Source organism: Lepus europaeus, chromosome 5, assembly GCF_033115175.1.
Source record: "Lepus europaeus isolate LE1 chromosome 5, mLepTim1.pri, whole genome shotgun sequence".
Taxonomy (NCBI): domain Eukaryota; kingdom Metazoa; phylum Chordata; class Mammalia; order Lagomorpha; family Leporidae; genus Lepus; species Lepus europaeus.
Genome location: NC_084831.1, coordinates 117,161,922 through 117,178,858, shown reverse-complemented (window position 1 = coordinate 117,178,858; position 16,937 = coordinate 117,161,922). Strand labels below are relative to the sequence as shown.

General features: G+C 52.9%; 2 protein-coding genes across 2 annotated transcripts in view; one reads left to right on the top strand and one right to left on the bottom strand.

Annotated features, from left to right (window-relative positions):
- The window catches only part of PRUNE1 (prune exopolyphosphatase 1), a 30,701-nt gene extending 24,463 nt beyond the window's left edge, over positions 1 to 6,238 (bottom strand). The window contains exons 1-2 of the mRNA XM_062192209.1: positions 6,149 to 6,238; positions 4,943 to 5,295 (exon numbers count right to left, since the gene is read on the bottom strand). Of these exons, the coding sequence (XP_062048193.1) occupies positions 4,943 to 4,981 (39 nt within the window). The 5' untranslated portion in view covers positions 4,982 to 5,295; positions 6,149 to 6,238. The remainder of the gene's footprint in view (positions 1 to 4,942; positions 5,296 to 6,148) is intronic.
- A 303-nt stretch (positions 6,239 to 6,541) lies between these two features.
- MINDY1 (MINDY lysine 48 deubiquitinase 1) lies at positions 6,542 to 16,751 on the top strand. Its single transcript, XM_062192207.1, has 10 exons — positions 6,542 to 6,754; positions 10,048 to 10,872; positions 11,234 to 11,291; positions 12,358 to 12,422; positions 12,736 to 12,894; positions 13,253 to 13,355; positions 13,568 to 13,710; positions 15,447 to 15,638; positions 15,905 to 16,060; positions 16,227 to 16,751. The coding sequence occupies exons 2-10, from the start codon at positions 10,420 to 10,422 to the stop codon at positions 16,305 to 16,307; spliced, it is 1,410 nt and encodes a 469-aa protein (XP_062048191.1). The 5' UTR covers positions 6,542 to 6,754; positions 10,048 to 10,419; the 3' UTR covers positions 16,308 to 16,751.
- The last annotated feature ends 186 nt before the right edge of the window (positions 16,752 to 16,937 follow it).

The window sequence follows — 16,937 nt, the reverse complement described above, 5'->3', positions numbered from 1 at the left end:
CTCTTAGCCCACCAGAAAGACAGAGCCCCAAAGGGGCAATTTCAGAAAACCTGAGGTGGTAGACATTGCACCGATGCCAGGAGACGGGCTTAGGTTTTCGTCCCCATCTCCATTCCCAGCCCTCCAGAGAAGCAGAGAGAGCCCTGGGCAAGTCTGCTCTCAGGCTCTCCCATGTCCATTTCTCCACGCTCACTTCAAGAAGCTGGACGCCAAGGCCCACCCATACTCAACAGTACTGGGGAGGGCGATTCTTTCTCAGCATGAAACCCTTTTCTAAACCAGTAAGAGAACTCTGTACCCAAGACCCTAGCCCTAAAGAAACGCCTCAGACTTGCAATTCTGCCTCCTGATCCCAGAGAAGGCCCCTGTTTCCTGGATACCAGGAGCTGCCCAGATGGCTGTGGACCAAAGTGACAACCAGCTCAGGAGAAAGTGGTGGCAGGGACAACCCGCTCATGGGAGCAGGAAGGGGCCCCAGGGCAGGGACTATTTAAACACCAGGGGCCGCATGGTCCAGACTCTGGGGAAACAAAGGTAAGAAGGACAGAGCAAGGGGGAGACCCACTGCTGGCTACAAGCAGGCCCTCAGGGGAGCCCTCCAAGATGCATCAGGACAACGCTGCTTCGTGCAAGGGGCAGCTGAATCAGGATCAGCGTGCTCCCCGGCATGACGGAAGGGCAAATGGAAAAGCAGAAACTTGGGGCCAAACACAACCTCCTGATTCCAAGGCGAGGGGCCATGACCAGAGGAAGATGAACAACTAAGCCCTTGTGCTCAGCCAAGCCCAGACAGCAGCCAAGAGCAATGAATGCAGAAAGAGTATGCAGGCAGGCTTGGAACTGGAGGGACCGAGGGGGGCGGTGGCATTCCTTTCCCTGCTCCGCACCCACTTACCCCAGCCCGGCGGACCACTCGCCGCCCCCAAACCATGGTGTGCACATTCCCAGCTCTGCCCCTCACACCATTTGTTGTTCTCAGTCTGAGAGCAGCAGAGCTGCCATTCACAAAGATCAGACTCTGGGGTTGAATCCCAGCTCTGCTTCCCTAAGCCTCATTTTCCTCCTATAAAACAGAGACTAACACCGTCAACAAGTCCCACAAAGTCATTCTGAGGATTACGTGAGAGTGCACGCAAGGGCCCACCCTGTACCCTTCCCTGCCCATTCCAGTCCTACCTAAAGCCCACCTTCTCCGTGCAGCCCTTCTTCCCGGCCTCTCAGGCCAGGGGAATCTTCCCGTGAGCCCCCAGCTTCCAGCACTGTGCTCTCAGCTTATACTGAACTTGTGCCTTGAGGAGCTCACGGGCTTGTCACAGCCATCTATCCCTAACCCTGAACACAGCTCATGAAATGGGTGACTATATACTTCGTTGTCCAAACTGGGGCACTTCTGAGAACGAAGAGAAGCGTGACTCATGATGACACTGGGGAAAACTAATATTATCCTAGGCAAACTGGGTGCACAGCCGCCCAGCTTATAAGGCACCGTTCTCCTCTTCATTTAGGGAAAACATGTGCAACCCTTAACCTCCCCCATCCCCCACTCCCACCAGCTGAAAACACAAGCCAGCCAGCCTCAGTTTTCAGACAGAAGAGTTCGGGGGAAACACAGCTATACTTAGCAGCATGAGAAAACATGAACTGCAATGGAAGAAATACAATCTGAGAGCCACAAATAAATATAAATGTTTTTTTCTTTAAAAAAAAAAAAAAGCACTAGCTGAAATGAGTCTCATCCTGATGTTTTCTTTGTAGCTTTATAAGGGCAGGGAGAGGTTCTAATGCTGGCAAAGGAAACCACTTCCCTCCTGAAGTGGAATATGGTCTGATAACTACTCTTCAAAATAGTTAATGAGAGAGGGGGAAAAAAAATGACAAAGAGCCCGACAGAGACAGGCCCTCCCAAGAGAGATAATGGGGCTGACAGTGATGCCGGGAATGCAGATTTCTAAGTTCCTGCCTCCTGCTGGAGAAACACAAACAACACATCATGCAAAGGCTCCTGGGTATGCACCTACACAGGACCATTGCACCACCCAGAAGCGAAGATGAGTCACCATGAATAGGACATTTAGAGAAATAGGATTTCTTTGATTGATTTGTTTTTAAATTTTTATTTATTTACTTGAAAGCAAAGACTGACTGATTCACTCCTCAAATGCCCACCATGGCCCCCAGCTGGGGCTGAAGCTGGAAGCCTGGAACTCAATCCAGGTTCTCCCATGTGGTTGGCAGGAACCCAAACTACTTGAGCCATCACCACTGCCTCCCAGGGGCCAGAGCTGAGTGTCGAAGCCAGATACTCTGATACGGGACATGGGCATCTTAATTGTTTTTTTTTTTTTTTTTTTCCAAGACTGATTGATTGATTTGAAAGTCGGAGTTATACAGAAGAGATATCTTCTATCCTCTGGTTCATTCTTCAAACAGCCAGGGCTGGGCCAGACCGAAGCCAAGAGCCAGGAACTTCACCCAGGTCTTCCGCTTGGGTGGCAGGGACTCAAGCACTTGGGCCATCTGCTGCTGCTTTTTCCAGGCCATTAGCGGGGAGCTGAATCCGAAGTGGCGGAGCCTGTCAGTGAACCGGCACCCATGCGAGATGCTGCCGGCTTAACCCACTGTGACCCAACGTGGCCCCTTAACTGGTATTTCGACTGCCATGCCCACCTCTAGCATTTCTTTTAAATAGAACATTCTATTGTGGCTGTGGCAAAAGCTACAGAAAATGTCCCTGGTATTATATGCTAAAAATATGGTATCAACTGGAGACTTGGCTGAACTATCAGCTGTCTCTACCCCATGCAAAAGCCAAGCAGTCACAGTTCCCTGAAGTTTTCAAGCTTACTAGTGCATCTGTCTACATTATGTCTCTCTTTACAACAGAAATCTCACAGATAGAAGGGAAGAAAAAAAAAAGATCTTTTTCTTTTTCATTTCATATCTTTTTTGTATTTAAACATTTCTACTATGTGTATTTAATACTATGTAATTTAAAGCAATCTAAATGATTGGCATTGCTGATATGTCCTGCCACCAGCTCACCCACTAACACTCCTAGAATCTAACAGTCTCATTCTCCCAGCCCTGGCATCACTGGTGATAATAAAAGCTCCTAGACACATTCTCACCTTTACAAGCACATGAATTTTCACAGGAGGATCTGGATCTTGCTCCTGGGGAGATGAATGTAGGGAGGGAAAGGGCAAGATACCAGTAATACTGGAAAAATCATGTTTTTTCCAGCTCTGAACTGGTGTAGGGAACACACTGCTAACCCTGAGAGGGGTGCTGTGGAGGGTCTGTGCTGAAGAGTAGATATATGCATAGAATGCTACTTGGTGAGGTTTCAAGTCAAATGCGAAAGACCAGTCAACTCCAGTTACTGGGGGAAAGACCCAACTGCTCACCACATAGACTGGTGATACAAACACTCTTTAAGTCCTTCAGCGAGCTACCTGGGGTGGAATCCGAGGAAACCAAAACTAATTGGCTCCAAGCTGTCACTATGAATTAAAACAACTTCTTTTGGGGGCCAACGCTATGGCATAGTGGGTAAAGCTGCCACCTGCAGTGCCGGCATCCCATATGGGTGCTGGGTCAAGTCCTAGCTGCTCCACTGCCAATTCAGCTCTCTGCTGTGGCCTGGGAAAGCAGTAGAAGATGGCCCCTGCACCTGCATAGGAGACCTGGAAGAAGCTCCTGGCTCCTGGCTTCAGATGGGCCCAGCTCCAGCCGTCGCGGCCATCTGGGGAGCGAGCTAGTGGATGGACGACCTCTCTGTAACTCTACCTTTCAAATAAATAAATAAAATCTTAAAAAAAAAAAAAAAATACCACCACCACCACCAACAAAAACTTCTCCCAAATGTGTTTTTTCACAAAAGAAAAATTTGGTATAACTGATACTGAAATTGAACTTCTCCACAATTCAGTATGAAGACATTCATTTAGCTCACAGTACCCGAGCCTGCAGCTGCATTGGATGACTTCTAGGATTTGTTTAAAGACCAGAATCTATGGGTCAGAGGAACCCGTAGTTTAAGAATCTATATTTCATGCAGTCGATCATTTGTTCAGGTGTGTTGAGGGGCAGGTGACCTGGAGCCTCTCTCTGGCTAACTTCTTGCTGCTAACAGGGTACAACGGCCTAATGCTGCAGGACCAGTGAGCCTAGGCGGTTAGTCCAACTGGCTCAGGGAACACCAACAATAATACACAGAGCATTCAGGAGTCAGGCTTCTGTTTTGGTTTCAAACAAACTCTGCTTATCCCTTCCACACGGGGGATTTTTATGTAATTTGTGCGCATTAAGGCCAAGGGCAAAGGAATGTAGGTTGTGGGTCAAAGAGAGATACCCGATGTATTCGGTATGTTTGACTTAAAAACAGACCTAAAGCGAAACACCGCGAGCACCTCTTATCTAGGAATGAGTTGGGTCCGTCCGAGAGAAACCGAGGTCCAAAGGGAATAACGCGTGAGCCCAGGTTCCGTCCACACCCGCGAGGTTCACCTGGAGGCCAGTGGGCCACGCCAGGCCCCGCGAGCCGCGAACTCAAAGAGGGGCGGGGAGAAAGGAAAAAACGCGCTAGCTGGGCGAGCCTGGCGGCGGCACGGCCCCTGTCCTTTTTGACAGGAACCGACTCCGGCGACCGCAAGCAGAGACGCAAAGGCAGAACCCAGACCCGAGCCGGGAGGGGCTCCCGGCTCTCAGGTAGCCCCCCAAAGGCGGGGAGCAAAAACCTGGAGACCCAGCAGCATTCTCACGCTCGCAGGCTGCCTTCCCGCTCCTCGCTCCCCACGACCCAAGCCCGACCCGGCGCCAAGCCCCCTCCCCACAACTAGGTGTTCCCTCCACACGGACCGTGGGGCTCCCCCCAGGTCCCCCGTTTCCGTCCTTCCAGACCCCATGCTTCATGCCTTAGTCATAGACAGGGATCCGTTACCTGCAGAGCGGCTCGACAACCCTGCAGGTAGTCCTCCATGGTGAAACCCCAGGTATGCCGTCGCCCCTCGTGCAGGAGAGGATGCTAGGCAAATGCACCCCGCCCAGCACTCGGGCAGGAGGCGAGGGTCAGGAGGCGGGACTCGAACCCGCCACACAGCGATTCGGGTTCCCCCCCCCTCCACCCCGGGAGGAAGTGCGTAATTGGGCACTCCGGAGTCCGACGTCGCCCCGCCCCCAGCGGCGGAGGCGGAGTTCTGCGCCCAGAGACTCACGGGACGTCTGTCGGGAGGAGCGAAGCGGGCGTGGCGCAGGGTGTTCTGGGAAACGTAGTCCCCAAGCTCCGAGAAGTCCCTAACAATTGAGGGGAGGGGGATGTTCTGAGGAATCATTCATTTGACACACAAATGTGTATGTGTCATAATGACCCATCTTTGTGGCATCTGAACTTTTTCCGATCAGGCTAAATTTAACAGCTTTCCGCCTGTTACACCGAGCGTCTGGCTGACATCTTAAATTACACATGGCCAAACAGCTGTCCTTACTTTCTCAAAGTCTACCCTCTACCAAACGGAGGCATTGCCACCAATTCTGTGGTTGTCTGTTAGAAAAGCATCCGGATAATCTTTGACCCCCTTCTGCCGAGGCCGGCTGCTGCTTCCTCTGCAGACCTCGCGTGTCTCCGCACGGCTTTCTTGGTCTGTCCTAACCTTGGCCCTTTGCTGCCTGCCTCTCTAATTGTTCCAACTGCTCTTTGAAGCCTCCGGAGGGGCTTGAAGTTTCATTCTGTGGCCGTCTTCCAAGCGGAGTTTGGAGGACCCTTCAGAATGTAGATTGCACCCCTGCCCTTAACCGCCACTTAGGAGCGCACGGACACAGGTACCCCTGTCACCAGGGGCCTCTTCCACCAGGTGCACAGCCCAGCCAGTTTCATTTCTAGAAGAAGACATTGATACAGCCACGACTTGGAAGGGAGACCTCTCAGAGCTCCAAGCAGGGCAGGAGAAGGGTTTGGGGTGGTTTTTTTTTTTTTAATTTTTCCATTAAATGAGTAAACATGCAAATATCGTATCTTTGGCCCTGGCTCTGCGGACCCAGAGCGAAGGACTGCCACAGAGGGAGAGAAAGCCCCGATGCCAACAAGCTGCTGCTGTCCAGAGCGGCTCCTCCCCTCTGGGCAAGGGCACTTGCTCTTCCCTGTTCTCACCAGAGAGGCACAAGCGCTCCGTCCCCTCCAAAGGCAGGCGCAGGGAAGAGAAAGGGGCTGTTGTTTTTTTTCTCCTTGTTTCTCTCTCCCTCGCTGCTGATCACCATCAGAAAGCCCTGATGGAAAATCCTCCAGCGCTGGGCAGGCCCCTCCTCCGCCGGGGAGCTTGTCCTTGACTAATTTTTCCTTGTCCCGATGGGAAAAAGAAAGAGAGAGAAAGAAAGAAAAAGAAAAAAGAAAAACCACAAACTTCCTTTTAAAAGCAGCTTGTAGTCAGGGCCTGGAGTGCACGCTCCAGACTGGCGGCGACTCGGGAATCCAGAAGCCGCTCTGAGCTCTGATCCGGAGCCCCTGGGCTGTGTCGCTGCCTGCCGTCACCCTCCTTCGGTGCCCCTGTCCTGGGCGTGAGTCCGGAAGTGGCCGTGACCCGGCCCTCACTGCGCGCGCGCGCTCGCTCGTAAACCTGTGTAAACCTACATCGCGCTGGCGTTGACAGCCGGACGGCAGCTCGCCCCGGTGGGTGCCCCTCCCGTGCCCACCTCCCCCACAGAGCTGCCAGAGCCGCGCCCGCCTTCTCGGGGCTGGGACCGCACCCACTTCTTTCAGGTAAAAACTTTGTTTTAACCATCTTCTTCACCTCCACTCCCCCTGCGGCTCTTCTCTCAGCTCCGGGACATTGACACCTGGCCGTCCGCTCATCTTTGCTGTCTACAAGCCGGGGTTGCTTAGGGGAGCCGGAGCCCAGCAGAGTGTTCAAGAGATGCTTCTTGGGCCCTGTCTTTGCTCCAGCGAGACGCATCCGCTCTGCTCGTGAGCGGGTGCTGTTTGACTTATCCAAGGGGAAGAGCTGAACCCTGGTTGTGGGAAGACTCGGGACGGTCAGGGACTTGAGAGAGGACAGTTCTGGGGAAGGAGGACTGTCTTCTAGTTTTTTTCTTCTTCTTTTCAATGTTTCACCTGAAAGGCAAGGAAACAGAAGTGTCTTCTCAAACCGATATACCTATTCTTGATGTGTCTTTTAAATTTTGGCTATTTACTGCCACTGTCTGGGGAGGAGCTGGGGCTATTTTAACTCCCTCACCCGTAGGATAATTACCATAGGATAATTCCAGCTGGAGAGAAAGTATAGGATTTGAGGAGCTGAAAAGGAGGAGGAAAAGAATGGAATCCCGACTCACAGGAGTGCGCTCCCCTCCTGCTTGCCTACTCAAACACTCCCCGCCTTGGCCCCCGGGAGAGCACCTTGTCAGTGCAAGCCCTCCCCCTGTCTCCTAAGACTGAGCCCACTCTGCACAGTTCCTCCCAAGACCCGCTCCCTCGGGTGCCCGCCGCACCTGCTTTCTTGGGGCCTCTCCTGCTGGCTGGCTAGGTGCCCAGCCCCCACTTAATTACTGATCATTTTTAGCAGTGTACAGAAAAGGTGCTTTTCTTTGAGCTTTTTTAAATGTTGCCAGGCTCCGGGCCTCTGTCGGAGGCTCACCTAAGTGTCATTCAGGAGGGGAGGGAGGAAGGAGAGAGGCCTCAAGGCGATTTCTGCTGCTCTCTTCCTAAATTATAGCATGCAAATGAGATACAGCTAGCATAAATTATACTTGAATCAGGAGAGTGATCAGTTTGGGCTATGAGGCTGATTTTACCTGAGCAGTTTTATTGTTCCTCAACTCATCTCCTGGGCCTTCTCCCAGCCCCAATTTCCTGAAGTTTCCCTCGAAGGAGGCAGAGTCTCAGGTTAGCAGGAAGCTGCAGAAAAGATTTCTAACTAGTTTAATTTGCCCCATTTTCTTACTCTGACTAAAGAGAGGGGAGAGGAGCAAAGAGATTGAAGGGAAATGTTTCCCAGAGGGCAGGGCGTGTGGCTTTTTATCATTTGCTATCCCTGTGTTAATTAAAGGTCTCCCGTAGTGCGGATAGAGATCAGGTTAAGCAAGTTTGCTGTTCACATCTAAAATGACCTGACTGTGAATAGACATAAAGTACAGGAAAATGTAGAAAGGGCATTTAAAAAATATATTTTAAATTTGTTTGAAAGGCAGAATGATAGAGGGAGAGAGAACTCTCCCAGCCATTGTTTCACTTCCCAAATTCTTAGAACAGCCAGGGCTGGGCCAGGCGGAAGCCAGGAACTCTATCTGGGTCTACCTCCTGGGTGGCAGGGACCCAATTCCTCCCCCCCTCCCCATCCACTGCTTTCCCACACCCATTAGCTGAATCAGAAGCACGGAGTACTGAGACTCCAGCACACACTCCAACATGGAATGTGGGCATTCCAAGCAATGCCCAGCCCAGAGAGGGTGTTTTTTTTTTAAAGATGTATTTATTTATCTGAAAGGCAGAGAGGCAGAGAGAGAGAGAGAGAGAGAGAGAGAGAGAGAGAGGCCTTCTATCCACTGGTTCACTCCCCAAATGGTCACAACAGCTGGAGCTGAGCTGATCCAAAGCTAGGAGCCAGGAGCTTCTTCCGGGTCTCCCACACAGTTGCAGGGGCCCAAACACTTGGGCCATCTTTCATTGCTTTCCCAGGCCATAGCATAGAGCTGGATCACAAGTGGAGCAACTGGAACTTGAACTGGTGCCCATATGGGATGCCAGTGCCACTGGCGATGGCTTTACCTGCTATGTCACAGCACTGGCCCCAGAGGGCCAGTAAATATTGTAAATCAATAACCAGCATTTTCATATTCCATATAAATAGAGGGAAAGAGAGTATCTCTAGATTGAGGCAGTTTTTGGAACCAGGAAAAGAAGTTACGTCTCATCTCCAGGCTGTCAAAGGAAGCTTGCTGGAAGAATTTATGGGAAATGGAGCTGGCACTGTGGCCATTTAGGTTAAGCCGAAGTCTGCAACACTGACATCCCATATAGGTGCTGCTCGGCTTCTGATCCAGTTCCCTGTAACGTACCTGGGAAAGCAACAGAAGATGGCCCAAGTGCTTGGGACCCTGCACCTATGTGGGAGACCAGGAGGAAGCCCCTAGCTCCTGGCTCCTGGCTTTGTCCTGATCCAGCCCTGGCCATTGTGGCCATTTGGGGAGGGAACCAGAAGATCTTTCTCTTCTCTTCTCTCTGTAACTCTGCCTTTCAAATAAATAAAAATAAGTATTTTAAAAATTCTTTAAAATATTTTTTTAAAAGATTTATGGGATATGCTTTTGGTGCCTCTAATCCGAAGTTACTTTTCAGAACAGCCTCTGATTCAAGGCCCCATGACTCTACATTTCCCCCTCCAGCCTGCAGGAAGCCCCTCCCGGTAATTTGGGATAGTGTAAGCTTCAGTAGAGTCCTCTGAGGAGAAATATTTCCCCTTCCTCTCCAGCTTGGCACCCTTATTTATCGAGTTACAGAGAGAGGGGGAGAGACAAAGATCGTCCATCCACTGGCTCACTCCCCACGACTGGGCTGGGCCGAAGCCAGGAGCCAGGAGCCTCTTCTGGGTCTCCCACATGGGTTCAGGGGTCCAATCATTTGGGCCATCTTCTATTGCTTTCCCAGGCATATTAGCAGGGAGCTGGATTGGAAGTGGAACAGCCAGGGCTTGAACCAGCGCCCATATGGGATGCTGATGCTGCAGGTGGTGACTTTGCCTGCTTTGCCACAACGCCAGCATCAGCCTGTCAGCTTTAGGTGCGCCATACCTAGCCCTGCGTCCTCACTCTTCACCCCAAGCATTCTGTGACTATGAAAGTTTTCCTGCTCAGTGTGAGGCAGAGGTGTTCGTGTGTGTATGCTCAGGATGGATGTACAAAGGGGCAGAGACGGGGTCACCGATGCACTTCATAGCTAGAGAGCACCACGTTACAACATGTCATAGTAACCTGTCTTTCTCCATCTCTTTCCTACTGCCATTCTCCTTTGCCTTCTCCCTCTCTCTCTTCTCCATTTCCTGTCATTATCTATTTCAGGGAAGCTGACTCCATCTCATGTCTTCAATCTCAGCAGAACCGTCCCTCCCAAGCCTGGAAGCCACATGCCCTCATGCCCTTGTTGGCCCCATCTGATCACAGCAACTTACAGGTGGAGGACTCAGCCTAGAGCCCTTGCATTGCCAGGAGCTGAGAGAGGCGTGTACTGCCCGTAGCCAGGAGTGACTGCGCAGACACAGCCAGCCTGCCCTACTGCCTTCCTATTCCAGGACTTTTCTGGCTCCTTCGCTTTCCAGCTCAATGGTTTTCCTCTAATTGGACAGTACCTTCCTTTGCCTGCCAAGCCTGGCTTGGGCAAATCCTTGAGTTTGGTGAACAACCTCATTGCCCCCAGCTGCCGTCTTTTCAGCCATGGAACCCCATCATCCTGAGCATCTGGCCCCTGATGAGGCTAGGACAGCAGAAGCAGTCACCCCCACAAACCCGGAGGTGCTGCCGGGGCCAGATGAGCACTGTCAGGACGCAGATGCCAAGGAGGCTGAGAGGGCAGCTGGAGAAAAGGAACCAGCAGAGCAGGCTTTGCCACCTGCCCAGGGCGAGGATAATCTGGAGTCCCCCCCACCTGAGGATAGCTCCAGTCAACCTGGGCCAGCCCATGAGACCTCACTTGAGATAGAGACAATAGGGGCGTGCTCCAGGCCCCAGGAGCTCCCCCCACCCCCCAGAACCCGACAGCCTGAGCTCGATTTCTACTGTGTAAAGTGGATCCCCTGGAAGGGAGAACGGACGCCCATCATCACCCAGAGCACCAACGGCCCTTGCCCTCTCCTGGCCATCATGAACATCCTGTTTCTGCAATGGAAGGTAAGAGAGGGTTCCGACGGGGGCTCAGGACATAGTGGGCTGTCCTCTTCCCGGACCCACCCCTTGATTTTTCTCAAACCAATCAAAACTTTCCAGATTTTTCTCTGCATTTCTCCCACCTGATGTTCCTAAAAACATAGAAGAAAAGATCTGTCCTACCCTGTGTCTCCTCCTCTCCAGCAGATGGGAATGCCTTGCAGTGTTTCACATTCGTCCTCTTGTTCCAGTTGCAAGCCATTCTTCTCTCCTCTCCTCTCCCTCTGGCCCCTGTCCCCCAGTGCCCACCTGCCCTGCTGTGGGTTCCTCCTCCAGCGGTATGGGGAGGGGGAAGCACACACATGCTCAGCCCTTCTGCCTTCAGGTGAAGCTGCCTCCGCAGAAGGAAGTGATCACCTCAGAAGAGCTCATGGCCCACCTTGGTGAGTGACTGGGTCTTGAAGAAGAGTTACCCCAGGGGGTTCAGAACTAGCCACTCAGCCAGAAATGCAGACCACAGAGGGATGCCCGTTTGGGGCTCTGAAGTTGCAGATGGGTCAGGGTCCTTGGGGGTCTCTCTGCAGGGCTGGATAATGAAAAGCAAAGGTCGGAGGCAGGTGTTGTGGCACAGCCAGCATTCCATACCGGAGTGTGACTTTGAGTCCCAGCTGCTCCACTTCCAATCCAGCTTCCTGCTAATGCATGTGAGAAAGCTTGGATGATGGTCCAAATCCTTAGGTCTCTGCCACCCATGTGGGAGACCAGGATAGAGTTCCTGGCACCTGGCTTCAGCCTGGCCTAGCCCTAGCTGTTGTGGGCATTTGAGGAGTGAACCAGTGGATGGGAGATTCTCTCTCTGTCTCCCTCTCTGTCACTCTGCCTTTCAAGTAAATAAATCTCTTTTTTAAGATCTAATTATTTATTTGAAAGGCATAGGGGGAAAGAGAGAGAGAGAGAGAGAGAGAGATCTTCCATCTGCTGGTTTACTCCCCAAATGGCCACAATGGCTGGACCTGGGCCAATCCGAAGCCAGGAGCCAGGAGCTTCCTCCGGGTCTCCCACAAGGGTGCAGGGGCCCAAGGACTTGGGCCATCCTCTACTGCTTTCCCAGGTGCATTAGCAAGGAGCTGTATTGGAAGTAGAGCAGCTGAGATTCCAACCGGTGCCCATATGGGATGCCAGCACTGCAGGCGGCGGCTTTACCTGCTATGCCACAGTGCCAGCGCCTCAAGTAAACAAATCTTTAAAAAAGAAAAGAAGGGTCAGAGCGTCAGGAGTCCTGGGTTGTAGCCCCAGCTCCACCCTTAGCTTTAGTGCATGACCTTGGATGGACCTTCTCCTTGGTAAGCCCACTTCTCCCCCTAAGAACAAAGGGTCTGCATTAGACTGTGAGGTCTTCCCAGCTCTGACCTTCTGATCCTGTGACATTACCCCCATTCTCCAGGGGAAGGGGAGGCTGAGCTTCAGGGATGATTGGCAGGTAAGCTGCTAAGGGCTCCCGTTTTATAGGAAACTGCCTCCTGTCCATCAAGCCCCAGGAGAAGTCAGAGGGACTTCAGCTTAATTTTCAGCAGGTGAGAAAAGGTTTGTGGACAGAGGGGCTGCAGCTTTGGAAGGGCACACCTGGAGCTATTAAGAGAAGCCTTTCTGCTCTTCTCAAGAGGGTTCCTTGAGCCACGGTTTCCTTGTGCAACAGCAGCACGACAGGGTGCCTCTGTCCTAGGAAACGGGGCTCACTTCCGGAAGGGGAAGAAGGGTTGAGGCGAGGGGGTGGGTGGGCGGGGCTTGCTGTGGGAAGACCCGGGGAGGAAAGCAGCAAGGAGTGGTGGGAGTCGCGTGGTGGGAGGGGGGGGCTAGAAGAGCCGTCCTTTTCTTTTCTGCCCCCAGAATGTGGACGATGCAATGACCGTGCTGCCCCGACTGGCCACAGGTCTGGATGTCAATGTGCGGTTCACGGGCGTCTCTGATTTTGAGTACACGCCTGAGTGCAGTGTCTTTGACCTACTGGGCATCCCTCTGTACCATGGCTGGCTGGTTGATCCACAGGTGAAGGCGGGAGGGCCCCAGTGACTCGTAACCAGCTCGAGCTGACCTGAGAGAGGCAATATTGTGTGTGTGTGTGTGTGTGTGTGTTGGGGAGCAGGGTGGGGAAGTCGAGGTTAGATTGGTAGGGGGGTGGGAATAGGGTTTAGAGACTGGACCCAGTGCAGAGCAACAACAAGTCACGTGCACATCGGACTAGTTCTTTAGACATCACAAATTCAGAAACTTTTGGTCAAGGGTTGCAGTCCTTGTAGGCTTGGTTCATTTCCTTCCTTCAAAAGCAACCCAGGTTGTTTTGTTTTTTTTTTTTTTTTTTTTTTTTTTTTTTTTTTGGCTCCACCCTACCCTCCTACCTCCACAGAGCCCTGAAGCTGTGAGTGCAGTTGGGAAACTGAGTTACAACCAGCTGGTAGAGAAAGTCATCACCTGCAAACACTCCAGCGACCCCAACCTGGTGACAGAAGGTGACATTTGCTCCCTGCTCATGGACCTTACATGGAGGGAGGGGTGGCTACCTTGGCTGCTCAGGAAGTTCCTGTGGAATGAATGACTGCACCCAGGCTTCCAGGAAGGGGCTTCAAAGGGAGGATGATGCCCAGGGCTCCTGACAGGGGCCTCTCCTGTTGGGGACTTTGGATTCAATCCAGGTTCCCCCCATCCCGGGTCCTCCCCGCAGGCCTGATCGCCGAGCAGTTCTTGGAGGCCACGGCAGCCCAGCTGACGTACCATGGACTGTGTGAGCTCACGGCAGCGGCCAAGGAGGGCGAGCTCAGTGTCTTTTTCCGAAACAACCACTTCAGCACTATGACCAAGCACAAGGTGGAGAGGGCTCGGGGCTGGGGCGTTGGCGAGCAGTCTTTGCCTCAGGCCTGTGTTCGCCTGGTCAGGGTCTCACTCAGGAGGAGGAAGATGTAGCCACCGTAGCAAAGGACCCCTCAGTCCCCTGGGGTTGGCTACCACGGAGGTGTGTGAGGGAAAAGAGAGAGGGCTTCTATGTCCTCACTGCCAGTGCTTCTGTTTGGAAAGGACGCACGGCCTTTCCAGCCACAGCTGGGTAAGCCTTCATCCCATGTTGGAGAGCTGGCTCTGCACTTCCAATCCAGCTCCCTGCCCATGCACCCTGGAGGCAGCAGAAGGTGGCCAGAGTGCGTGGGTTCCTGCCACCCACATGGGAGACCTGGAAGACCCTGGCTCCGGGCTTCAGCCTGGCCCAGCCCTGGCTGCTGTGGACATCTGGGGAGTGAACCGGCAGATGGACGATCTCCCTCTCTCTCTCTCTCTCTCTCTCTCTCTCTCTGTCATTCCACCCTTCAAATAAATATGTGAATCTTTTTTTGTTTTTAAAGGATAAGTTTACTTTTGTGGAAAGAATTGAAACCCATGCATGTAAGGTTCATGAAAAGTGCATGTTATGTAAGAACCGTGCTTGGGTTTCAAGATGTTTCCCCAACAAAAGAGACTTTCTCTTTGTTCCAATGTCATGAGCCTTTTGAAGTGTCTTTGTGTGAACCTTCTCCATGAAGTGGCAGTGGCGGTGGCAGTTCTGAATTTTGAACAGTCTTCCAAAGTTAGAAAGCGCGGAGACGTTCTAGGAATTGAGTTAACGAGGAAAACCTCTATGGCTCTCAAAGGATTTATTCTCATAGCCATCAGGTGAGCCCAGAGAACCCTGGGAAACAGCAGGAAGCAGGAGCTTTGCTTCTGTATTTCAGAAATGGGGGCCAGGGGGGAGAGATGTTATTTGCTAGTTTATTTCCCAAATGCCCAAATGTCTTCAGCTGAGAGGCAGGAACGCAATCCACGTGGGTGGCAGAAACCCAACTACTGGAGCCATCACTGCTGCCCCCAGGGTCTGCATTGAAAGCAAGAGTCGGAAACTGAACCCAGGCACTCTGCTGTGGATGTGGGCATTTCATTTTATTTTTTAAAAAAGATTTTGTTTATTTATTTAAGAGGTAAAGTTACAGTCGGAGAGAGAGAGAGACAGAGAGAAAGGTCTTTTGTCTGCTGGTTCACTCCTCAAATGGCCCTAACAGCTGGAGCTGGGCTGATCCAAAGCCAGGAGCTAGGAGCTTCTTCCGGGTTTCCCAAGCAGGTGTAGGGGTCCAAAGACTTGTGCCATCTTATACTGCTATCCCAGGGCATAGCAGAGAGCTGGATTGGGAGTGGAGCAGCCAGGACTTGAACCAGCGCCCATATGGGATGCTGGTATTGCAGGCAATGGCTTTACCCACTGTGCCACAGCGCCAGCCCCTGCCTGGATGTGGGCATTTTAACTGCTGGACTAAAAATCCTATCTGGGAAGCAGGATCTTGTGTGGCACCCAGCCCAAGGCCACGACACTTGACCAAAAATGCCTGCCATACTCAAACCTGACTGGACATCCACTGACACCCACGGCCACACATACTTATAAAAGGTCTACACTGATATGTTCCAGCTAGTGTGCCGGCTAACTCAAATGGTGTCCAGTCGTGACTCTCAGATGATCTGTGGCCAGTAAACTGCCCCAGTATTGCTTAGCCCACCACTTAGCTGTGTGTTTTCCTTTGCAGAGTCACTTGTACCTATTAGTCACCGACCAGGGCTTCCTACAGGAAGAGCAGGTGGTTTGGGAGAGCCTGCACAACGTGGACGGCGACAGCTGCTTTTGTGACTCGGAGTTCCACCTAAGTCACTCCCTGGGCAAGGGGTCCGGAGCAGGAGGTGGGAGCGGCTCCCCAGAGAAGCAGCTGCAGGTGGATCAGGTGTGTGGGGCCCTCGGGGTAGGCACAGACAGCCTTTGCCATAGGCGAGCTGCGTGCATTGATCATCCGGAGGCCACAGCATATAGCACCCACGCCCCTTTGCTCTCTGTTACCATTGGCGCCACGAAGAATGCACTTGGCTGTGTGCTTTGCTCTGGAGAGAAGAGCTGCAGAATTTCAAGAATGGGGAAAAACTGGCTTGGAAACCCAGCCCGAACAGCCATCCTCCCAGGCTGCAGCCCACCTAAAGCTCTCACTCTCTCTAGGACTACTTGATTGCCCTGTCCCTCCAGCAGCAGCAGCCGGCGCCGCAAGGCACGCTGGGCCTCAGCGACTTGGAGCTGGCCCAGCAGCTTCAGCAAGAGGAGTATCAGCAGCAGCAGGGGGTTCAGTCCCCGCAGCCTCGGACCCCCCTCCCACAGGTGAGCTCCACACACCAGCCCTCCTAGTTTCCCCTCAAGGCACTTCTCAGGCCTGTCCCTGCCCCCCAACACCCCTTCCTATCTTTCTGTGTCCACTGTGCCTCCTTCCTACCGGAAACTCTAGCCTCGGGCTCTCCCGCGATGACCAATCCTTACGTCCCAACAGGGCAGAGGAGCCGCGTCGGGCCGGCCAGCTGGGGAGCGGCGGCAGAGGCCCAAGCACGAGTCGGACTGTGTGGTGCTGTAGCTCTACCCGCGGCGTGCAGCTGAGCCACCCCTGCCTCTCGGGGCGATGGCTCCCAGGCTCACTCTCGGACCTCAGCCGCTGGACCCGCTTCAGGCTAACTTATTTATGCACCGCGGGCGTCCCAGCAAGCGGTGAATGCCAAGGTCAGGCACACTCACATCCTTGCCCTCACATGCTGCCACCTTCTCTTCCTCCCGTCCAGGGCAACACCGGGGTGGGTGGGGTGAGGACTTCTGGTTCCCACCTGCCTTGCCCAGAACACTCACACAGATATGCAGACTCAGGCCCCCTGTCTGGAACCCATCCCCCCTACCTCTGCTCCCTGACTTCCCGGGGCACTCCTGGCTCCCCAGCAGGCCTGTCTGTTTCAGGGTCTGGTTTGGGTTTCTAAGTCCCTTGTTTGTAATGCCTTCCTAGGGGTTGGGGAATAAAACTTCTTTGCTGAGATCTGCTGTTTGCCCTACACGGGGTGGACTAGTTGACCCAACTGAGGAACGCAAAGGAAGGCGTGGTGGTCGAGCAGGTGGAAGCGGGTTGCCTGTGGTTTCCAGCAGGACCAGCAGGGGGACCCCGCGCCTGCCTTTTCTCTTGTCTGTGTTCCAGTGTTTCTGTGAGAAACAGTGATCCCTG